This window comes from Emys orbicularis, chromosome 1, assembly GCF_028017835.1.
Source record: "Emys orbicularis isolate rEmyOrb1 chromosome 1, rEmyOrb1.hap1, whole genome shotgun sequence".
In the NCBI taxonomy this organism is placed as follows: domain Eukaryota; kingdom Metazoa; phylum Chordata; order Testudines; family Emydidae; genus Emys; species Emys orbicularis.
This window is the reverse complement of record NC_088683.1, coordinates 59,063,817-59,089,436: the sequence shown is the minus strand read 5'-3', so window position 1 is coordinate 59,089,436 and position 25,620 is coordinate 59,063,817. Positions and strand designations below refer to the sequence as shown.

The 25,620-nt window shown below is 42.2% G+C and overlaps 1 protein-coding gene across 1 annotated transcript in view; it reads left to right on the top strand.

The window, feature by feature from the left end:
* ADAMTS20 (ADAM metallopeptidase with thrombospondin type 1 motif 20) overlaps window positions 1-25,620 on the top strand; it is a 185,312-nt gene that overhangs the window by 12,873 nt on the left and 146,819 nt on the right. Inside the window, exon 3 of the mRNA XM_065400040.1 lies at window positions 20,229-20,394. Coding sequence (XP_065256112.1) covers window positions 20,229-20,394 — 166 coding nt within the window. The remainder of the gene's footprint in view (window positions 1-20,228; window positions 20,395-25,620) is intronic.

Here is a 25,620-nt window from a genome sequence, read left to right as displayed (position 1 = left end):
CCAAATGGATGGCTTCCATCAGTTCTCCTAATATCCCCATTAGATTGTTTTGGCAATTTTAGCTCTTGATGAATATCGGTTTAGGGGCTTAGTACTTGTGACGGGTTGGATCACAGAACCCCTGCCTGGGAGCTGCCACCTGATGTGCCCAGATTACTTCTACCCCTGCTTTCCCTGTCAGCTCAGGACTCCAGCACCCTGTCTTGATGAGCCAGACACTCCCGTCTGCTCCAACACAGACCCAGGGTCTGAATTACTTGCCCCAAAGCTGCAGGTTTATCTGAAAGCAGCTAACAGAAGTGTTCCTGTCTTTAACACTCAGATGCCCAACTCCCAATGGGGTCTAACCCCAAATAAATCTGTTTTACCCTGTATAAAGCTTATACAGGGTAAACTCATAAATTGTTCTCCCTCTATAACACTGATAGAGAGATATGCACAGTTGTTTGCTCCCCCAGGTATTAATACATACTCTGAGTTAATTAATAAGTAAAAAGTGATTTTATTAAATACAGACAGTAGGATTTAAGTGGTTCCAAGTAGTAACAGACAGAACAAAGTAAGTCACCAAGCAAAATAAAATAAAATGCACAAATCTATGTCTAATCAAACTGAAGACAGATAATCTCACCCTCAGAGATGCTTCAGTAAGTTTTTTCCTCAGACTGGACACCTTCCAGGCCTGGGCACAATTCTTTCGCCTGGTACAGTTCTTGTTCCAGCTCAGGTGGTAGCTAGGGAATTCTTCATGATGGCTCCTACCTCCCCTTTGTTCTGTTCCACCCCTTTATATATCTTTTGCATAAGGCGGGAATCCTTTGTCCCTCTCTGGGTTTCCACCCCCTCCTTCTCACTGGAAAAGCACCAGGTTAAAGATTCCAGTTCAGGTGACATGATCACATGTCACTGCAAGACTTCATTGCCCACTTGCTAGCACACAAGTATACAGGAAGACTTACAGGTAAAACACACCCATCTGCAGACAATTGTCCTGGTTAATGGGAGTCATCAAGATTCCAAACCACCATTAATGGCCCACACTTTGCGTAATTACATTAGGCCCTCAGAGTTACATTTCATATTTCTAGTTTCAGATACAAGAGTGGTACATTTATACAAATAGGATGATCACACTCAATAGATTATAAGCTTTGTAATGATACCTTACAAGAGACCTTTTGCGTGAAGCATATTCCAGTTACATTATATTCACTCATTAACGTATTTTATAAAACCATATGGACTGCAACGTCACAGTACTATCTTTTGATTTTAACATTTTCCACACGTTGTTAGAAGTACATGGAACTGTCTGCTTTATCTTGTGCATTGTTCTTAGGTGGAATTCATTTGCCTATCCAGAGTCCATTTTGGTAGGCCTGTTCACTTTTGAGAGCAGATAGAAGCAGCACAATTTTTTTTTCTTTGCTGGATGCAAGGATGTTTTGCTGTGAAACAGCTCCATGATGTGGGACAGTCCGTTGCTTCTTTTGAGAGCAGAATCCATATTCTTCACAACAGTCGCCATGTAGGGATTTTCTAAATTTGAGGATTCTGCTTTTCTTGTCTTCCTGTCTCTCCAGCCTTACTACTTACTCCCACCTGCCCCCCCCCCATTTGCCTCAAGATAAAAACTGCAAAATTTGAACCTGCCAGCTGTATCGCCTCTCATTGGATCACTGACTGTCTGTGCCTAAGCTGTCTTTCCCTTTTTCTGCATTCCTCCGAGTCAAGCTATTAACTTTTTACCACCAGGGCCTTCCTGCTAGTGCAGACTACCAATGATAAGGCAGAGTGTTGTTAATAATTATAGAGAATCGAAAAGGGTACTTGTTATTTGTCAGGCACCATGGGTCCTGAAGTCAGGCCTGTAGGGTTGCCAAGCAGGAGCCTTATTCTTTGCACCACCATGCTGCAAGCAGAGGTTACATCCACTGACTCAGAGGAATCAGTTGACTAGCAGCCAGCGGCTGATAGGTCCCTCCTAGCATAAAGCTTCCTGTTCCTTCACCCCATCCTGTGAGGCCCCCACGTGGGTAGAGCGGAGATGGGAAGAGGTGGAGCCTCGGGGGAAGAGGATGAGCGAAACCGGGGTGGAGCGCTGACAGGGCCACAGCCGGAGTGCTCACTCTTTTGGCGGTGGTGCTCCAAAGGCGTTGGGCCAGCTGTCTGGGGAGGCTTAGTCTTCCCTGGCCTCTTATACCCGCCGCCTATGTTGCCATGTCCCTAGGTAAGTTGTTCCAATGGCTAATTGCCTTCACTGTTAAAGATTTGTGCCTTATTTCTAGTCTCAATTTATTTAGCTTCAGCTTTCAGCCACTGGATCTTGTTATGGCTTTTACTGCTAGATTAAAGAGCCATCTTCTGTCAGAAATCTCTACTCTATGTAGATATTTGTAGGTTACAATCAGGTCACTTCTTAATCTTCTCTTGGATAAACTAAATACATACAGCTTCTTAAGTCCAAGGTGTGTCTTCCTGAACTCCTGTCCTTGTAGCTCTTTTCTGAAGCCTTTTCAACTTTTCAATTTGGAAACTTTAAGGTTAATGTCATGTTTCTGTAGCCTCTGCTGCTATACTTGCCCATGTGTTGTTCAAAGGTGCCATTAAACACCAGGTTGTAACATGTGTATGCATATATACCTCATCCATAAATTCTGTAAGGTTTTCTTAATTTCTTCCATTACTCTTGGAGGGTAGCAAGTATGTTAGTTAAGCCTAATAGAATTTTAAACCATTCAAACAGACCCCATATAGTAGACAGAATTGTTCATCCTTATAACCTAAATGTATTTTTCTTTTGGTCTAATACAGACAATTGCTTAACTCATGCAGAACATCTGTGATCTGTGGAATGGGTTGTTTGTCTGATGTGGATTTTCTGTTAAATTCATGCTAGTCTAGCGGGTGGGTGAGGTTCTGTGACCTGCAATGTGCAGGAGGTCAGACTAGATGATCATGATGGTCCCTTCTGACCTTAAAGTCTATGAGAATCACAGAGGTATGTGTTAGAGAAGATGACTTTGATTTTGTAATCTTTTTCTACTTATGAGATCTGCTTATGAGATCTATCTACTTTTGATATGTCTTTACCTCTTTATGGAAGTGTTTTAGACAGATTTCTGCTTATATGATTTGACATGTATCTGCAGAATTTGAGTCAAGCAAATTCCATCTCATCTCTTGGAAAAGGGTTGGACTTCTATTTCAACATGGATTTGGCAACTTGTCTGCATATATCTGCTAAGTGACTTGGGCTTTATTGGTTTTCCCCAATTCTTTTTCATTTACTGTGCTTGGAAAATGCTGTGTTTTACTTTGGGCTAGTCCATTATCTACAATTACATCATATCTCCTGTAACATTTATGTCTCCTACAGGAATCTCACTGTCTGGCAATGCACTGGAATTTCATATTTAATCTATTGTAAACTTTGCAGTAAAGTTTTTGCATGTCAGGATGATATGATGTTTTTATGGATTATTGAGTTTGCCATTTATCTGATATAATAATTTTTCAAGCATTTTGACTAATGTTGCCAGTTTTGGGATATGAACTAAAAGTCTGTTTGTGTTTTTGCAAAGCAGAATGTTTAATAGTCCTCTGAAATCTAAAATAATTTTTCATTCTCATTATCACACTGTCTGTAGTTGTTGATGACCGTGAGTGCCAACCTTAGGGCAGACTGTTGAAAAGCAGGGCAGATGTCCCCAAATGGTTGCTTGTTCTATAATTAGATTCCACCATCCCAGTAACAAATGTGAACTTCTGAAGCACAATAACAATCTTACCATGGAATCACAGGCAGTCCCCTTGGGCATGCCGGTCTATATTGCCACCCAGGCAAGTTGGATTTATTGATAAATGGTTATGTACATCAAAGACCACAAAATATTCAGGTTGCTTCCAGTCTCAAGAGACTAGTCAATTACCCCAGGTCATTTTTGTACCTCAGATTTCACACCAGAGAAAATCATAGGGTTAGAAGGGACAGCATCGGTCATCTAGTTTAACTCCTTCCAGGAGGCAGGATTTGTTGTGTCTAAACCATCCAAAACAGATGGCTGTCCAGCCTCCTTTTGAAAATCTCCAGTGAAGAAACTTCCACAACTTCCGGAGGCAGTCTGTTCCATTGTCTTACTGTTCTTAAAGTTAGGAAGTTTTTCTTGAGATTTAATCAAAATCTGCTATGCGGTAGGTTGAATCCATTGCCTCTTGTCCTGCCTTCTGTGGCAAAAGAGAACAATTTTTCTCCATCGTTTTTGTGGCAGCCTTTCAAGTATCTGAAGAACGCTATCATATCCCCCTTTAATCTCCTTTTTTCCAAATTAAACATACCCAGTTCCTTCAGCCTTTGCTCATATGGCTTTTATTCCATCCCTTTGATCATCTCTGTCACTTGCCTCTGGATCATTTCCAGTTTCTCAACTTCCTATGTATACATTGGTGACCAAAATTGGACACATTACTTGAGCTGAGGCCTAATCAGCACTGAGTAGAGCGATGCTATCACCTCCCGGGACTTGCATGCTATACCTCTGTTAATGCAACCTAAAATTGCATTTGCTTTTTTTGCATCAGCATTGCATTACTGACTCCAACTGAGATCCTTCTCAGCAGTGCTGCCAAGCCAGTTCCCCCCGATTCTGTATTTGTGCATTTAGTTTTTCTTCCTTAAGCGTAGCACCTAACATTCGTCCTTGTTAGGTGCTACGCTTTGTCTTTGTTGAATTTCATTTTGTTGTCTATAGCCCAGTTCTCCAATTTATCAAGATCCCTCTGAATTTTAGCTCTATCCTCCAAAGTATTGGTAACCCCCCCCCCCAGCTTTCTGTCATCTGCAAACTTGATCAATATGCTTTCTATACCTATCATGTCATTAATAAAGATGTTAAACAACACCGGACCCAGAGCAGATCCCTGTGGAACCCCAATTGAGTCCTCCCACAATCTGACATCATTCCATTAATAGTTATGCTTTGTTTGCAGTTGTTTAACCAATTTTGTATCCACTTAATGGTGGTTCTGTCAAGCCCACATTTCTTCATCTTATTTATCATAATGTCATGTGGGACTGACATAATATTATTAGACAATCCTAAAGTAAACTAACTAAGGATTTATTAACTACCAAAAAGAAATGAGTTATTTATAGATTAAAGCAAGCAACTTGTATACACACATGAGTTATAGTCTGTGGTTTCAAAAGGTGACAGAGCTGTAGTAATCTATCAGCACTGAATATCTTTTAAGTCTAACCCAGATTGACTGTGGGGATCTCTGCTTTTGTTTTCTAGTTCCAGCCCTGTGAGAGTCCATACAGCAAAGAGATGAAGAATTTTCATGTCAAATATATTTATTTCCTTCTTCCAGAATTCACACTAATGGAACAAGCTTTCTTGCATGTAGCACATTTACAGGTGTGAGAGGGTCATCAGCCGAGTCTCTGTATCATGATGCTTTACAAAGGCCCATTTACTTTTAATAGTTCTTCTTAATGGGCGGGGGAACCACTCCTCCTGCTTGAGTTTACAAGTTCAGAGCAGGCATTTTTACAGTTATAAAGCAAAACTTACAAATTACCCTATAGTATGGGATACAGACATTACAAGTAAGATTAATGCATGCAGCAACTTACGAGCATTTTGTAGAGTCTAAAACACTAAACATATCCTTACAAGTCTAACACCTATCTTGAACTATACTAACATGAAGGTGAGCTGGTCAGGTTTCCAGCTATGAATTTGTCAGTGCTCAGCTGACACCAACAGTGTTGGCAAGAATTGGCATCTAGTTCACCAGTGTCACACTCATAAATTCTGGGGTGGGGGGGAGCAGGGGTTGGTGGTAATGAGGGATATATTCAGAGGACTCTAGAGAAGTAGAATGCAGCTTTTGAATCAGGAATATAGATTGTGTACGGGAAGACTGGATTTTGATATATGAGCAAGTTAAATTTGTATCAATAAATAGGGTGATATTTAATTTTCAATATTAAAATTAACATTAATATTTTACTTAAAAACAAATAGTGTCTATAACTTCATTTAGAAACTCTGAACTAATTGTTGCATATGGCCTGGAAAGACAAAGAACTGCCAACTTTTGGTGGAAAATTTTGGTTTATTTAACCCAGATGTTTCCATCTGAAATAATTTATCTGTTATAATCAGACATCAAAGAAAATCTTATGGAAGTAGCATTGACAACAGCAAAAACATACACAATAAGACATTGGACAAAGGAATTTTACCTTCAGTGTTGGACTTAAGTGTGTTAATGCGTACAGTCAATTAGAACATTTTTTTTTTTTTACTAATTCACTGGTCACCCAAAGACATGAAAGAAGATATGGAACTGGAATTTGAATTTAGATTTGATATACTTTCATATGTAAATATGGTACATTGTTGTTTTAATGCTTACATTCTAGTTCAGCGGTTTTCAGACTTCATTGCACCTTGGCCCCCTTCTGACAACAAGAATTACTACATGACCCCAGGAAGGGTGACCGAAGCGTGAGCCCTGCAGCCCCCTCCGGGTCGCGTGCGTGTGTGTGTGTGTGTGTGTGTGTGTGTGTGTGCGCAAAGCTAAAGCCCAAGGATTTCAGCACCAGGCAGGGGGCGGTAACCTAATCCCTGATGCCCAGGGCTGAAGCCAAAGCCTGAGGCCCGCGGCCCAGGGCTGAAGCCCTCAGGCTTCAGCTTTGGCCCCAGGTGGTGGGGCTTGGGCTTTGGCCCTGGGCCCCAGCAAGTCTAACGCCAGTCCTGGTGACCCCCTTAAAATGGGGTCGCAACTCACCCTGGGGTCCTGACCCACAGTTTGAGAACTGCTGTTCTAGTAAATTTTAGGATACTTATTTGAATTGCTTAACTGTAAATGTTTCTTTTTAATTCAATATTTTAATGTATTATGGAAAAAGTGCAGGGTGTGTTTACAAGAACCTCCTTCCCCCCCCCCATTACAGCTTGCTACACGCTTCATATTGTTGGTGCTACCTCATTTCATATTGGTGATACTGTACCATTGATTGGTTATCCCGTTTGATAAGGGCTGGAGCTTGCAGCTCTTTTGCTTTATGTGAATAATCCTTACTCATATGAGTAGTTCCACTGGAATTAATGGGCTACTTACAGAGTAAGGATTACTTCCATGAATAAAGGCTTGCAAGACTGGCTACAGTGTTAAAGCCTATGATCAAATTCTCTTTAGATGGACTGACAAGTATAAGAACCTAACAGTCTAAATCAGGGGTTCTCAACCTTTTTCTTTCTGAGACACCCCCCCTCCCCAACATGCTATAAAAGCTCCATGGCCCATCTGTGCCACCAGAATTGTTTTTCTGCATATAAAAGCCAGGGCTACATTAGGGGGTAGCAAGGAGGGCAACTACAAGGGGGCATGTGAAGCTAAGCTGCTCAGGCTTCAGTGTTAGCCCTGGATGGTGGGGCACAGGGCAGCGTGGCTTTGGCTTTCTGCCCTGGTCCTCAATGAGTATAATGCAAGCCCTGCTTGGAGGAAACCCTGAAACCTGCTCACAGCCCCCCAGTGGGCCTCGGACCCCCGGTTGAGATCTGCTGGTCTAAATGATGTCACCATTTGCAACTAATGAAACCCGGACTTCAGTCTTAGTTAGGGATTTGAGCTGTACTAGTGGCTTCAAATCCAAGACTTTTTTCCACTCCAATAACTCTTGTCAAGCTTTCTTAGGTTACGTCTCCACTATGAGCTAGGGGTGTGATTCCCAGCTTGCATATACATACTTGCGCTAGTTTGATGAGAGCTAGCACAAGTATAAATAGTGTAGCTGTGGTACCATTGGCTGCAGCAGCAGAAGCACAGCTTAGCTGTGCCAAGTACATACCTACAGGGTTCAGGTGGGTTTGTACTCTGCATGGCTAAGCTGTGCTGCTGCTGTCCGTGCAACATAGCTACACTAAAATTTATATTTGCCTTACTCACACTAGCTTGGTGAGGGCTATGTGTATATGAGCTTGGAATCAAACTCCTACCATGTAGTGTAAATGTAGCCTAAGACCTGCATTTGAGAGATTAACTTCCCACCCATTAACTTGACACTATGCACACATCTGCTTTCCTGTCCCCTAAAGCTGGGATTTTGACTTTATTATGTTAACAGCACACTATGAATTTCTTTAATTGACATTTGGATATTCTGGGATCTGCTTGGGCATTAAATGACAAATGCAGGTTCTTTCTGTTAAACTAGAAGAGTGTTTTTATTCTTGTCCTTTCTCTTTTATGATTCTCATGCATGATATTGAGGTTTTGTTTAACCTGTACTCTGGACTCTGTAGAGGTTCTATTATGTGAATTACCTTATGGGTGAAATTTTCACTTTGGGACTCCTCCTGGGCTCATAGAGGTAATCTTTGGCTAATATCCCTCTTTTTTATGGAGAAATCCTTTTGGCATGACATCTAGACCGGTAGTGGTGTTTGCTTCTGCATATGAAATAGGGGTCACAATTACTGTCTTTTCCAAATTCCTACAACTAACTAGTTCCTACAACTAACATTTCTCGCGTTCTTAAAGCCTTGTCTTCCTTTCTCCTCAGACCACAAGCTCTGGCACGTTACAAAATACTGGGTCTTTCTTAATTCATGATTGTCACAGCCTTTATTACAATACATTTTTCAATATGTTTGCTATGTTGTTGAATGTGCTTTAATTATTTCACAAGACTTTTATACTGCAGATTACTTTCCCAGCAAAGGTTAGAGGTAATTTCAATCCATGCTGTTGCTTATGTCACAGACGGTTTCTTTTCCAGATTTAATGGGAAATACAAGAGTCCTATTAAATGGAGAAAATATCTGTCAGAGGGGGAAAAAGCAGATAACATCTAGCATTCTTTCCTTTTAACTTATTTGGGTCATTGAAACGTCTCTTGAATGTAGAAAAAGGAACTGTTTTATGAAATCAAACTCAAATGTATCAAAGAGATGTAACCACATTGGCCACTCAAATATGTTATTTAAATATGTCTCTAGTTATTTAACTAGAGAACTTTATATTTTACATAATTAACATTTGGTAATAAAAATTATTGATTATTCTGATTCCTGGTGTGCTTCCCCTCCACACTTCAATTATGGCATAATTGTAATAGTTCATAGTTCCATATTCTCCTGCAGTTAAGAATTCAGATTCTAACCTTTTCAGGTGGTATACATCATTTGTACTAGCTGTTTTCAAGACAAAAGTGATTAAATTTGGTTAGAAATTAAACAGAGAACAGAGGCAACTTGGTAATAGGATTGATGTGATGAAATGTTCTGCTATTCAGAGCAAATATACAAAGTACAAATTTCTAACTTTCCAATGGTATAATTACAAGTATTCTGGCCTTGATGGTTTGTGAGATATTGTATCTTAAAAAGCTTCCTAAGCAGGGACCATTCCAATTTTGTTCCAAATATTATTATAATTTAATATTTATGTTATAGTAGATCTTATAGGCCTCAGCCAGGTCCAGGTCCCTTTGTAATAGGCACTATAAAAACATATAGTAAATGACAGTCCCTGTCCCAAAGATGTTGCAGTCTAAAAGAAAAGACATAACAGGTGAATTAGACAAACATATAGTCAGTGGAGAGGAGATTGAAGATGAGGTAGGTAACAAAAATAACACTGGTCTACAATTTTTGAGAAGTCGTCTGCTTCAGAGAGAAAATGTGCTATTTATTATGTATTTTGATGTGCTGAATTCAAATATGACAATTAAAACAACTGATTGGCTACTGTTTCTAAGATATTTAAGTTTTTACATTTTATGTCTATGTATATTGTGTAGATAGTAGAGTTTTAATCATAAATTGTAAACCTAGGTCTTTTCATGTGTTTATGGTTGCTTTACATGATAATATTTCACCTGTCCTGTTTATGTAATACTTTAAAAATCAGCAAAAGGGTTATATAAATAAAATTTATTATGAAACAAAAGGCAAAAAACTATTATGTACATAGTTTAGTCCTATTCAGTGTCTACTCGGCGCTTCTTGGCTTGTCTCTTGTATTCATTAAATGGAGCATCTCTTGTCACTGTCCAGCAATAGTCTGCAAGCATTGATGGGCTCCATTTGCCCTGATAGCGTTTCTCCATTGTTGCAATGTCCTGGTGAAATCGCTCGCCGTGCTCGTCGCTCACTGCTCCGCAGTTCGGTGGAAAAAAAATCTAGATGAGAGTGCAAAAAATGGATCTTTAGTGACATGTTGCAACCAAGGCTTTTGTATGCCTTGAGGAGGTTTTCCACCAACAACCTGTAGTTGTCTGCCTTGTTGTTTCCGAGAAAATTTATTGCCACTAACTGGAAGGCTTTCCATGCCGTCTTTTCCTTGCCACGCAGTGCATGGTCAAATGCATCATCTCGAAGAAGTTCACGAATCTGAGGACCAACAAAGACACTTCCTTTATCTTAGCTTCACTTAACCTTGGAAATTTTCCATGGAGGTACTTGAAAGCTGCTTGTGTTTTGTCAATGGCCTTGACAAAGTTCTTCATCAGACCCAGCTTGATGTGTAAGGGTGGTAACAAAATCTTCCTTGATTCAACAAGTGGTGGATGCTGAACACTTTTCCTCCCAGGCTCCAATGACTGTCGGAGTGGCCAATCTTTCTTAATGTAGTGGGAATCTCTTGCACGATTATCCCATTCGCAGAGAAAACAGCAGTACTTTGTGTATCCAGTCTGCAGACCAAGCAAGAGAGCAACAACCTTCAAATGGCCACAAAGCTGCCACTGATGTTGGTCATAGTTTATGCACCTCAAAAGTTGTTTCATGTTGTCATAGGTTTCCTTCATATGGACTGCATGACCAACTGGAATTGATGGCAAAACATTGCCATTATGCAGTAAAACAGCTTTAAGACTCGTCTTCGATGAATCAATGAACAGTCTCCACTCATCTGGATCGTGAACGATGTTGAGGGCTGCCATCACACCATCGATGTTGTTGCAGGCTACAAGATCACCTTCCATGAAGAAGAATGGGACAAGATCCTTTTGACGGTCACGGAACATGGAAACCCTAACATCACCTGCCAGGAGATTCCACTGCTGTAGTCTGAAGCCCAACAGCTCTGCCTTACTCTTGGGTAGTTCCAAATCCCTGACAAGGTCATTCAGTTCACCTTGTGTTATGAGGTGTGGTTCAGAGGAGGAGGATGGGAGAAAATGTGGGTCCTGTGACATTGATGGTTCAGGACCAGAAGTTTCATCCTCTTCCTCTTCCTCGTCTGACTCAAGTGAGAATGATTCTGGTGCATCAGGAACCGGCAGTCCTTCTCCATGGGGTACTGGGCGTATAGCTGATGGAATGTTTGGATAATGCACAGTCCACTCTTTCTTCTTTGACACACCTTTCCCAACTGGAGGCACCATGCAGAAGTAACAATTGCTGGTATGATCTGTTGGCTCTCTGCAAATCATTGGCACTGCAAAAGGCATAGATTTCCTTTTCCTGTTCAATCACTGGCGAAGATTTGTTGCACAAGTGTTGCAGCATATGTGTGGGGCCCACCTCTTGTCCTGATCTCCAATTTTGCAGCCAAAATAAAGGTGATAGGCTTTCTTAACCATAGTGGTTATACTGCGCTTTTGTGATGCAAAAGTCACTTCACCACAAACATAGCAGAAGTTATCTGCACTGTTCACACAAGTACGAGGCATCTCTGCTCACTTTGGCTAAACAGAAATGTGTCCCTTTGCAAAATCAAACACTGACAAATAAGAGAGCAGGACACTGTATGATTTCTAGAGCTGATATAGGGCAATTTGTTCAGCAGAGTGATGTAAGCTTCGTTATGATTGCATCATCCATGACTTCTAGGAATAACATGATGCAATTCATATCATGTATGATGCAATACCAGCTTCAGATTGCATCATTCATTGTTTTGCCTAAAAAGCAAGTACTGTCCAAATCCAGTCATAGATTTATTCATAGATCCAGTCAAAGATGTATTTTAGTCATTTCTGGTTTAAATTGAGATCCCTTCCCTTTATAACTCACTTATCCTCCGCCATTCCCAAGTCAAGGGTCGTATATACTGACCCAATAGCATATCTTGAAAACTAGAGCCAATCAACAATTTTAAGCATCATTTTCGTTCTCAGTGACTCAGAATTAGTAAAGTTTGACTACATTTATTTCAGAAGCATTTTGGCTGTAGAGCAGTGTAATTGGATATTTCATCATAGATTAACTGTGGATTCGATTCTTAACCTATCAGTGGTAGTAGTCACTACTTGTCTCCTTTCTATCCTTTACCAATTGGTAGTTTTCTGTGTGTGTTACAGCAGAGTAGAGTTTTAAGGAAAGATTGAAAGAAGGATAAAATGGTGGCTTTATGGTTTGATTGAGAGTTTTTCCCATATATTAGATATGTTGTATTGGAGAAAGCATGAAGATGTTTATGGGGAAAAAACAGACAAGAAGAATGGAATTCAGGTAGTCAAGATAGTGGGCATCAAGGTCGATCTTGAATATATTGTGTGGCAAGAAGCAGCAAGATTTAGTTGTTTTCTGGATGTGAGGGTCAAAAGAGAAGGCCAAATCAAAAATGAAGATGAAATGAGATTATGGGGCTGAGCAACATGGAGGATTGTGGTGTTGTCCACTTTGATAATAGAGACAGTAGAAGTGAGGGCTTTGGTGGAGAGATCAGGAGCTCAGTTTTGCCCATGTTAAATTTTAGTTGAGAGCTGATCATCATAATGAAATGTCAGAAAGACAAGCTGAGATTTTCTTATGAATAGAGGAAGACAGATCTGGAGCAGAGAGGAAGGTTTGTGAGTCTACAGCATAAAGCTGATAGCTAAAGTTACGTTTACAGAGAAGATCACTCAGAGACAGGATGGAATGTTTTAAATCTAGGCAAGTTAAATTATTTATTTAAATCACTCGATTTTTAAAAACAAAATAATTGATTTAAATTAGATTGAGGATTTGTAAAACTGATTTGAAAACATGTGCTATTGTAACTATAAATTGAAATATATAATGACCTAAATTATAAATGCTGCTGTTTGTTGGTTTGTTTTTAAACTCCACTAGGGGTAAGGTATCCGTTTTGAAATTTACAAAACTGGGAGACAAAATCCTTAAAATTGAAAATGAAGGCCCCGATGATACCAAAAATTTACGGTAGTTGTATAACATTACCCACACGACTTGTCTCATTGACTTCACTAGAACTACTTAAACCAAAAGTTAAGCATGTACATAAGCGTTTGCAGTGTCAGGAGGTAAACTGTATTTTTATTATTAATAAAATCTGCTAATTCAAAACAAAATAGCTTCAATGTTAACAATGAAATGCTATTTTGATTTTAAATACATTAACAAAGTTATTGTGAACTTTTCTATACACAAGCCAAAATTTTAAAAAATATAAGCCTAATATTAGGCTCCTCAGTGGACTCCATGTAAATTAGGGTGACCAGATGTCCCAATTTTATAGGGACAGTCCCGATTTTTGGGTCTTTTTCTTATATAGGCTCCTATTACCCCCCAACCCGTCCCGATTTTTCACATTTGCTGTCTGGTCACCCTATACATGCACCTGGAAATGGAATTTTTAGAATTGTTTAAGTATCTTAAGAACATACCTCCTATTGACTTCAAAAAGCAAACTCTGATGGAGGAATGTAGCCTGGTCCAAGCCTTTCAGCTTTCTCGACTTTTGGCAGTTCAATATATTGCAAGATGTTGGTTACAAATATATCACAAGCTGTTTGCTTATCAACTGAATTCTATGTTTGAGTTTGTGTTCTCACAGTAAAATATTAAAGAGGCACGTGACTGGGCTTAGCTTTTTGGTATAGAGAAGCATTTTAAGTGTGAAACTTCTTAGTAGAAAATATTTCTGTGTGAAATCTTAAATTCTATTCTCAACTGGAAAACTAATAAAAGAAACAAGTACAAAATATCCACTCTGGTAATTTGAAACTATAAAATGGGAAGAAAGAAAAATAGTAGCAACATGTAAATAAAAAATCTGGTTTAAATTTAAAATGTTGATTTTTATAATGATTTTTGTCTTCCCTGCCCAGAGATAAGGTATAGAGTGTGAAGAGAAGGGGGCCACAGAATGAATTAATGTATAGAGAAAGACTGTACACATTGCATAAAGTCAATCTTACCCCATTCTTAGGGTTGACTGTGTTGGTAATTCAAATAATGAAATAATATAAATCTTAACAAAAGCTTTCTCCCTTAAGTCTGAGTGACAGGACCCTAGGACCTCTGCCCCTAGGACCTTTGGACCAGAAGGTCATATCCACTCAAGGCTGTCTCTGACAGGCTGTAGAACTTCTGGTTGCCGGGAGTCCAAGATTCTGAGGGGACCTCCCCACAGGGATGCAGATAGAGTTCTCACCATTCCCTCAAAAACCACACAGCACAAAAGTAATGAGTGTGGAAAAGCTGAGCTGAGCGTATGCTGTGCCACATAGACCTGTGTGCCCAGGCCTTGCCAAGAATTTAGATCTACCTGACACTAAGAAAATCCTACCTCTGCAGAGTGAGGCATGAGAGGAAGCAGTAGTGGGGAAATTGATGTATCAATTATGGGGGGGGGGTGTTGTCTTTTGCTCTTTAAACAACATACATAATATGAAAGCGTCAAACAGGCACAGTGGACTCAGTTAATTGTGTTTACTTACACCACAGTCAAGGCCTAGTTACATGTGGTGACAGAGTAGGTCTACACTGCAATTAAAAACCTGCAGCTGGCCTGTGCCAGCTGACTTGGGCTCGCAGGGATTGGGCTAAGAGGTTGTTTAATTGCAGTATAGATGTCACTTCATATGATTAAAATATGACCATGTGTAGATCATTGTTGCTGCTACTGTTATATAATTGCAACAAATCTTGTACAAAGTATGACAAGTTATGATTTGCTGAATGATTATCCTATTCGTATGCAAGTATCATTTTTGTATCTGAAGTTTTGAATATTGACTATATACCTGTATTTCAAATGTGTTCGCTCCTGTGGTCACACCCACAAGGCAGCTTACTTCTAGTCTGGCCAGCACATTGTGAAGGGACTATTCAAGTTGAATTGCCCATCAAAGAACACTTAACTCACAATGGACTATAGAAGAGGCTTATACCTACCTGATGGACCTTCCTGTGAACGTTCTACCTAGAATATGGGCAATGGCCTCTGCTATGACTTATCAAAGCACGCAAGGGCATGTGACGAGACCATGTGGTTCTAAACTCCATCTTGTTACCTGTATTTTTCTACAAGCTGTGCTGAGGGCTTTGTTTGGGACAATGGGTTTCCCTCCACATTGGCAAAGCTATTAAAGGCCTTAGAAACATCTCCATTTTGCCTCTTTCCTGCTCTGATCTCTGGACTAGGACTTATACTAATGGAAGCATTCTAACCAAGGGACTGAGGACTTTCCAATTATTTCAGAGCAACCAGAGACTTAACCAGTTAGCAATTTATGCCATCACTGCTTTGTCTGATCTGAGAACTTTGCAATTATTGTATGTATTTGATTCCTTTAACCAATTCTAACTCTCACCTCTTTCTTTTTATAAATAAACCTTCAGATATTAGATATTAAAGGATTGGCAACAGTGTGATTATTGAGTAAGATCTGATTTATATATTGACCTGGGTATGTGGCTGGTCCTTTGGGATCAGGAGAACCTTCTGATTGATGAAATTGGTTTTCAGTAACCACTGATCATTAAATCTGGTGTCTGGGTATTGAATCGAGGACTGGAATACCTAAGGAGGCTGCATTTCTGATTTCTTCTATTTCACCATACTGGATAGCAAGTTTACTTTTGTCCTGAATTTGGTGTTCTCAGTTGTCTCCGTGCCTCAGTGGGTCACAATAGACATTTGGGCTTGCACTGGAGCCCAGGCTCTAGGGTCCTGTGAGGAGGAAAGGTCCCTGAACATCTACACTGCAATTAAACCGCCCCGCAACCTGAGCCCTGCGAGCCTGAGTCAGCTGGCATGGGTCAGCCACGGGTGTTTAATTGCAGTGTAGTCATACCCATAGATATGCTGCTACAGATTACTAGACATAGTACACTGATCACCACTAGAGGGCTCACCTACTATTAAAAAGGATACTACCCAATTCCTGTTCACCTGTTTTTCCCAACAGGTAGGTGCAACCTTCAGGAGGGTCACAAAAGGCAATCAGGGGAATTGCAACGTGTTGAAAATTTTATTATAATATAAAGCAAAGAAAATCTTACTCCTTGCATACCGTTACCCTTCAAGGCCAAGTATTCTGTCAACCTCTCTAAACATACACAAAAATAAATCATATTGGCTTATCATTATTATCACTGATACATACTCTGTAGAACCTCAAAGATATGAACACCAGAGTTACGGACTGACTGGTCAACTGGACACCATGTGAAACCAGAAGTAATCAATCAGGCAGCAGCAGAGACAAAAAAAAAAAAAAAGCAAATACTGTACTGAGACTGTATTGCATCTAAAGATAGGCACATTTGGGCTGCTTGTTCCCATTCCCACCCCCAACCCCACATGTGGGGCAGCCACTTACAGCTTGGAGGTGAAGATGCTGGGACTGCTAGCCCAAGGCAGCTGGAGCCAGCAGAGCAGGAGCAACGCTGGGGTCTGCACCACTTTCACCCTGCTGGGAGGGGATTGTTTTTACCTGCCCTTCCTCTGGCTGGGAGGGGGATGTGCTGTTTACACAGACAGGAGGGGGACAAGCTTGCAAACTCAGTGGACCCAGGGAAAGAAGCTGCCTTCAAGGAAGCTGCCTGTGTTGAGGGAGCTCAGCTGCTGCTGAAGCCTGGCCTGGAGTGTCAGCTGATGGACCTGGAGCCTGAACTGCATTTTGTTCAGAGTTATGGACAACCTCCATACCCGAGATGTCCGTAACTCTGAGGTTCTACTGTACTACAGAAGAGTAAAAAAAGTAAGGGGGGTTCATGAAAATGTTTGACACTGAATAAGAGGTTTCCAACCTGAAAATGTTGAAATATTGCTGTACACTACCAGAAGCAGTAATGGTAGGATCTGGAGGGGGAAGTCAGTGTCCTTGTCTTCCTATCAGTTATTTTCACTGCTGACACCTACAGGATGTTTACCCAGGCCCCCCTCTTCTACTGCTTCATACTGTTCCTATATAGGGGCTTTCTTCTATGGTCCCCACCTTTGTGCTGCCTTTGTGAAGCTCTTATTGGAGCTTTCCTGTGGACCTCCTTTCCAGGACATTCTAGGCTATCTTTGACAGAGGGCTTCCTCTCGGGCCTCGTTCCTGGCTGTTGCTGCTGTTGCTGACTGTGACCTCTTAGCTGTTATGTGCTGCCCTCTCTTTGGTTTCCTGTGAAGTGTTCTTCTCCTGCCTGCTTCTTCTGTCCTGACCTATGGCTTATGCAGAGAGTCCCTGAATGCTGCTGCCAGGGCCGGCTCTAGGGTTTTGGCCGCCCCAAGCGGCCAAAAAAAAAAAAAAAAAGCCGCGATCGTGATCTGCGGCGGCAGGTCCTTCGCTCCAAGCGGGAGTGAGGGACTGTCCGCCGAATTGCCGCCGAATAGCTAGACCTGCCGCCTCTCTCTGGAGCAGCCGCCCCAAGCACCTGCTTGCCAGGCTGGTGCCTGGAGCCAGCCCTGGCTGCTGCTTCATGCTGTCTAGTGCTTCCCTTTCTTGTTCTTGAACCTGTCTTCCCTCTCAGCCAGCCAATCCCTTGTTCCTGTCTTCTGTCAACACCTAGCCAGTCTGGGCTGTGACTCCATGGTAAGGCTGTTCTAGTGCTTTAGGGGTTCATGCTTGTTACTGCATTGGTGAAATCTAATTATAGAACATACAACCAGTTTGAGGTTTTTGCCCTGCTTTTTGATGATCTGTCCTGAGGTTGGCACTCATGGTCGTGAGCCACTCCAGACAGTGTGATATTTGGTGTAGTCTTGGCAGGATTCACATGCCACAGATCAATTGGATTAATAGATCATAATCCAGCATAGATTTTTAGAGTTCCATTGAATGTCTCCACCAGACCATTCGTCTCTGGGTGACAGGGGACAGCTTTTAGTTGTTTCAGCCCACACAACTTCCATAACTCACTGAAAAACTGAGACATGAAATTTGACTTCCTGTAAGATAAAATCTCTTTAGGGAAACTCACTCTGCTAAAAATAGTGAAAAGGACTTTCGCCACAGAATCAGTCTCTGTTCATTAGAGCAACTGCTTCAGGATATTGAATGGCAAAATCCACTACCACCAGGATATATTTCTTCCCCCTTTGGGTAGAACATGGCATAGGGCCCATAATGTCCACTGCTATCCTATATTACAGGCAAAGGATGTAGGAGAACTTTCTGTGGCCCTGCAGGTCTTTTCCTTTTGGCATAATTCACAAGACCTGCAATAATTTTTCACATCATTCTATATCCTTGGCCAATAGAATTTTTTCTTTAATCTCTCATAGGTTCTCTGTGCCCCCAAGTGACTAGCAAAAGGACAATCATATGCTAGCAACATTGATTCCTCACAATGCTGGGCAGTCACAAACAACTGCTTGTGGGGTTTTCCAGGGCTCTTGGTCCCAAAGGACCAGTCACTTACCCTAGGTCATTTCTACTCGGATCTCAAACCATAGGCAACTCCTGTGGCCAATCCTGTAACAAATTAACTAAAGATTTATTAACTAAGAAAAGAAATAAGAGTTATTTACTAGGTTAAAATAGAAAACATGCACACATGAGTTAGTATCAGATTTAAGAAGGCAATATACACTTCTATAATAAACTGCTCTTTAGGGCTGATCCATGCCAAGCAACATGGGGATCTCTTACTTATGTTTAGGAATCTCTGCCCCTCAAGAGTCCAGAGAGCATAAAGAGATGGAGTTTCTCTTTGTCAGTGATTTTTATCCCATTCAACTCAGAATCCAAGCTGATGGGATGAGTTCATGTGTAGGTCTCGCCTTCCTGGAGGGAGTTGGGAATTCAATCAACAAGGTTTCTGTCCTTGGATGCTACACAATGCCTCATTTGCCTTCAGTGGGACACCTTGTGTGCAGGACGAGCACTTTAATTAATGCTTCTTTTCCTCTGCCATACAGGAGTTGGCTTCAGCCCCTCCCACACCTGGAAACAGACTAATTTCTTCTGCTGCAGTGGAGCTGGAGGGTCCTTCCCCTCCCCCCTTAGCAGTTTCTGGGTCTTTACCATTTCTTACTGGGATCCTAGCACAATATTTGTTTTTACTACAGGTTACAACATTAACAGGGTTAGTCATATGCAAAATATCATTGCCTACCAACATTTCCACGGGTATACTGTTTAGCACCCACACTTTCAGGTCACGCTCTAAACCTTCCGAATTCCAAATTAACCTTAGCCAAAGGCATAAGAATTTTGTGTTTCCCCACTGCCAGAAGCTCTACCTTCTGGTGTATACCTTCTTCCTTATGTGCATGTACTTTTATAAAATAAAATAACCAACAAGTTACAGTTATAGTTATAAGAAGGGTAGAAGAGGAAAGATGCTGTATAGGGTGTCTCAATTGAAGGGTCTTCAGGGGACTTTTTTTTTTTTTTGCTTACTTTTGTGCATGTGATAGCATTCTGTGTACCATCAATGTCACGGATTCCCCTATATGCTCAGTCACTTTCCTCTGTGTGGTTCTTTCATTCAGCAAAAGGACAGAAAACCATTATAAGAAAATGTATTAAAACCTTATTTTAAATAATTTTTGAAATAGCTTAGTTTTCAAGAAAAGTGTCGCTTTAATGTACCGTAAAATTGAAATGTTAAGAGAAAATGGTTATATCTGCAAAAAACAAAGGGCAACAGCTCAATACAGAAATGTGACATGCTGATAAAACCCTGTAGTTAAGATTGCCCTGCTCTCCAAATCTGAGCTGACCTTGGAGCAGAAAATTCCAAACTTAAGCCCCAGTCTGGAAGTCAGTGGGACTCTGAGTGGACTCAAGGGTCTGCATGTGTGGAAGTACTCGCAAGATTGGGGCTATAGAGACTGAGGGTGGAGGGTGATGGTATAGATTTGTGTATAATACACAATTTTAAAAAAACCCAGAAACTTCAGTGACAGCATAATAGAGCATATAGTACATGTAATTAATTTTGAGTACTTCATACAAATTTTACTGCACATATAAAATCACTGGTGTAAAATATAATTTTCAGAGGAAAATACATTGACTGCCTCTGTCTTATTTTCAGATGGGCACCTTTAAAGTACATGATGGTGAATATTTTTTAGAACCTTTGATGAAGGCAGATGGAGATGAACACGAAGATGATCATAACAAACCACATCTTATATACAGACATGAAGATTTAAAAAATGACATTTATCAGAACTCCCAGAAACCTTGTGAAGTTTCAGGTATAGTTGTACTTTAAATTCTGATGTCGATGTCTATGTCTGTTCACAATGGTTTTTAGTGTTTTAACAAATTGTATGTTTAAAAAATGTTTTTCCTTAGTAGCATTAATGACTATCGCTGTCATTGAGACCTTAGAATGTATTTTATTTATTCGTTTCACATAGACCTAACAAACATTGGTGAAAAACAAATGTCCCACTTTAAATGTAAGAATAAATTAGCTTGCAAAAATATGCATCAGTCCTTCAAACACTTATGCACATGTTTTATTTTTCACAATGATTGTTCCATAGATTAAATTTTTGCAGCATCAGGGACATATTTTCAACTTTTGTGTAGATTCACAAAATAAATGAAATTTAGTGCAAATAATCTAAAAAGTATACATTAAATCTTCCTGTCCTATAATATACTGTATTATCTAATATTTACTATTAGTGTAGGTACTATTGTTGTTCTCATTATATACATTTTTAAAATATTTTATATTCATATTACATTAATATATTAAGATTGAGAAACAGAAAAAGGGTTACCTGAGGAGCATAGAATTAGGATATGTCACAACACATTGGCAGTAATTTTCAAAGCTTCACAGTTTAGGAGATGATTCACTTGAATATGAAAGGGAAAAAAGCACTATTAATCGCATAAGGACAAATAATGGATGTAGCACAGTGCTTTAAAACAGTTATATTTTCATACAATCGAAAGACTAGAAGGGACCTTGAGAGGTCTTTTAGTCCAGTTCCATGCACTCAAGGCAGGACTAAGTATTATCTAGACCATCCTGACAGGTGTTTGTCTAACCTGCTCTTAAAAATCCCCAATGATGGAGATTCCACAATCTCCCTAGGCAGTTTATTCCAGGACTTAACCTCCCTGACAATTAGGAAGTTTTTCATAATGTCCAACCTAGACCACCCTTGCTGCAATTTCAGCCCATTGCTTCTTATCCTATCCTCAGAGATTAAAGACAATTTCTTTTCCTCTTCCTTGCAACAATCTTTTATGTACTTGAAAACTGCTATCATGTCCCCCCCAGTCTTCTTTTCTCCAGACTAAACAAACCCATTTTTTCAATCTTCTGTCATAGATCATGTTTTCTAGACCCTTAATTATTTTTGTTGCTCTTCTGTGGACTTGCTCCAGTTTGCCCACATATTCCCTGAAATGTGGAGCCCAGAACTGGACACAATACTCCAGTTGAGGCCTAATCAGCATGGAGTGGAGTAGAGCAGAGGAATTACTTCTTGTGTCTTGCTTACAACATTCCTGCTAATACAGCCCAGAATATTTGATTTTTTTTTTTTTTTGCAACAGTGTTACACTGTTGACTCATATTTTGCTTGTGATCCACTATGAACCCCCTGCATTTCTGCAGTACGCCTTCCTAGGCAGTCATTTCCCATTTTGTGTGTGTGCCACTGATTGTTCTTTCCTAAGTGGAGTACTTTGCCTTTGTTCTTATTGAATTTCATCCTGTTTGCTTCAGACCATTTCTCCAGTTTGTCCAGATCATTTTGAATTTCAATCCTATCCTCCAAAGCACTTGCAACCACTCCCAGCTTGGTATCGTCCACAAACTTTATAAGTGTACTCTCTATGCCATAATCTAAATCATTGATGAGGATATTAAACAGAACCAGACCAGAACTGATTCCTGTGGGACCCCACTTGATATGCCTTTCCAGCTTGACTGTGAACCACTGATAACTACTCTCTAGGAATGCTTTTCCAACCAGTTATGCACCCACCTTAAAGTAGCCCCACCTAGGTTGTATTTCCCTAGTTTGTTTATGAGAAGGTCATGCAAAACAGTATCAAAAGCCTTACTAAAGTCAAGATATACCACATCTACTGCTTCCCCTCTACCCTGCCAAAGAAAGCTATCAGGTTGGTTTGACACTATTTGTTCTTGACAAATCCATGCTGACTGTTACTTATCACTAAGGCCCTACCAAAATCATGGTCCATTTTGGTCAGTTTCACAGTCATCAGATTTTAAAAATCATTAATTTCATGATTTCAGATATTGAAATCTGAAATTTCACGGTGTTGTAATTGTAGGGATCCTGACCCAAAAAGGAGTTGTGGGGATGGGGGGTCGCAAGGTTACTGTAGGGTGGGTTGCGGTACTGCTACCCTTACTTCTGCACTGCTGCTGCCAGCGGTGCTGCCTTCAGAGCTGGGTAGCTGGAGAGCAGTGGCTGCTGGCTGGGAACCCAGCTCTGAAGGCAGAGCCACCGCCAGCAACAGCGCAGAAGTGAGGGTGGCATGGTATGGTATTGCCACCCTTACTTCTGTGCTGCTGCTGGTGGGGCGCTGCCTTCAGAGCTGGGCACCTGGCCAACCGCCACCACTCTCCAGCCACCCAGCTCTGAGGGCAGCACAGAAGTAAGGGTGGCAATACTGCAACCCCCCTTAAATAACCTTGCAACCCCCCTGTAACTCCCTTTTGGGTCAGGACCCCCAATTTGAGAAATGCTGGTCTCCTCTGTGAAATCTGTATATTATAGAATAAAAGCACACAAAAGACCAGATTTCACAGTCCGTGACGCATTTTTCATGTTTTCATGGCCGTGAATTTAGTAGGGCCCTACTTATAACCTTATCTCTTCTAGGTGTCTGCAAATTGATTGCTTAAGTATTTGCTCCATTACCTTTTTGGGTACTGAAGTTAAGCTGACTGGTCTGTAATTCCCTGAGTTGTGCTTTTAGAGTCATAGAGTCATAGACTTTAAGGTCAGAAGGGACCATTATGATTGTCTAGTTTGACCTGCACAACACAGGCCGCAGAATCTCACTCACTCACTCCCGCAACAAACCCCTAACCTATGTCTGAGCCATTGAAGTCCTCAAATCATGGTTTAAAGACTTCAAGGTGCAGAGAATCCTCCAGCAAGTGACCCGTGCCCAACGCTGCAGAGGAAGGCAAAACCCCCCTAGGGCCTGTGCCAATCTGCCTTGGAGGAAAATTCCTTCACAACCCCAAATACACCTGTTTGACCTGGCATTGAGAAGCATCCTGTTTAATGAATTCTTTAGCTTTAATGAGATTTGAAACTAATGTGTGCTCATTCTGAATGTACATGCATTTCATGAATGTTTATTCAAAACTGAAAATTCACTATTACTGTCTTTTTCTCAGGAGGATAGTGGTCAAAAGAAAGTCAGACTGTACCCTTTCCTCTTAAGGAATATATGATTAAATATTTGAAAATATCAATTCCCTGAAAATGTTTAGTGGTGTAGTTTTAGTAGTTTGTGCTTGTGATTTTAATCTTGGAAAACACTTATCACATACTAGTAGCTGAAAGCCCATGCTGTCACATGTGTTTAATTAGTTAGGGTTACCATACGTCCGGATTTTCCCAGACATGTCCGGCTTTTTGGTCGTCAAATCCCCGTCGGGGGGGAAATTCCAAAAAGCCGGACATGTCCAGGAAAATAGGGAGGGGTCGTGGGGCTTGGATCCGCGCTGGGGCTGGAGCCGCTGGGGCCGGCCGGCGCCGCTCGGCCGGGGCCGGTGCTGGGGCCGGTGCCGGATGGGCCGGTGCTCCGGGGCCCGATCCGAGCTGGAGTCGCCAGGGCTGGAGCCGCTCGGCCGGTGCCCCGGGGCCGGAGCCGCTTGGCTGGGGCCGGTGCCCGTGCCCCGGGGCCCGAGCCGAGCTGGAGCGGCCGGGGCCGGGGCGGGCCGGAACCGCTCGGCCGGGGCCAGCGCGCTCAGCTGGAACCAGGGCTGGTGCCCCAGCGCGCTCGGCTGGAACCAGGGCCGGAGCCGCCGGGGCCGGAGCCAGCGCGCTTGGCTGGAACCAGGGCCGGAGCCGCCGGGACCGGAGCTGCTCGGCTGGGGCCAGTGCCCGTGTCCTGGGGCCCGAGCCGAGCTGGAGCCGCCGGGGCCAGGGCGGGCCGGGGCTGGCGCGCTCCGTCGGAACCGGGGCCGGCGCCCCAGGGCCCGAGCTGAGCCGGGCTGGAGCCGCCGGGGCCGGGCCGGGCCGGAGCTGGCGCGCTCCGCCGGAACCGGGGCCGGCGCCCCAGGGCCTGGGCCGGCGCCGCCGGGGCCGGAGCCGCTCGGCCGGGGCCGGTGCCCCGGGGCCCGAGCCGAGCTGGAACCGCCGGGGCGGGCCGGGGCTGGCGCTCGGCTGGAACTGGGGCTGGCGCCCCAGGGCCCGAGCCGAGCCGGGCCCGAGCCGCTCAGCCAGGGGGCCGAACTGGGCCGCGCCTCCTTGCGCCCCCCCGCCCCAGCTTACCTGCTGCCTGCTTCCCTGTTTCAGGCTTCCCGCAAACATTTGATTCGCGGGAAGCAGGGGAGGGAAAGGAGCAGGGGGGCGGAGCGTTCAGGGGAGGGGGCGGAGTTGGGGCGGGGACTTTGGGAAAGGGGCGGAGTTGGGGCGGGGCGGGGCCCCTTGGAGTGTCCTCTTTTTGTTATTTTAAAAAATGGTAACCCTAAATTAGTAAGAGCAGGTGTTTGTAAAAAAACAACAACCCTAAAATGGCTCAGAACTTAAAAATTGGACGGTAACAGACCACAGATTTTGCTGTTGTATGGGTGGTTGTGTTGATTTATGTTTGGGGTGGTAGTGTGGGGAGACTTGTGCTGGTGGTGAATAGGATTTGTGCTGCAGTGAGGAGCTATGTTTGGGGTTATTGTGTGTGCTGGTTGTGTTGTGTGTGGGTTGTGTTGTTCTGGGAAAGTTGTGTGGATTTGTGTGAGTGGTAAATGAGAGGTGTGTGCTGCAGTGAGGAGCTATGTGTGTTTGGGGTTATTGTGTGTAGTGGTTGGGTGATTGTGTTGATTTAAGTTTAGGGGGTTGTTCTGGAAGGGATGTGTGGATTTGTGTGGGTGGCAGCTGGGTGCATAGGTGTGGCAGTTGAGCCACGTAATCCACCATCTATGCAGTTTCCCTCATACAGTCAATGAAATTGTAAATAGATTAGCTGTGGAGGAAGGGTGGTGATTAGTTGAGTTACCTCTAATCTCACAGTGATCCAGGACTCTTGGCATGGCATAGATACATGCCTTATAACTGTACACCGGTATAATTCATAAAGTCAAAATGGCTGAGAACTTAAAAATTGTATGGTAACAGACTGCAAAACTGAGTAATGATTCAAGTTGGTTATACTCTGAACAAAAAGAGCTCTGTCATACTTGTAGCTGCTTCCATCACCTCACACTGACTCAGAAGACATTTTAGGCTTCAGAGTGACACAGTGACATT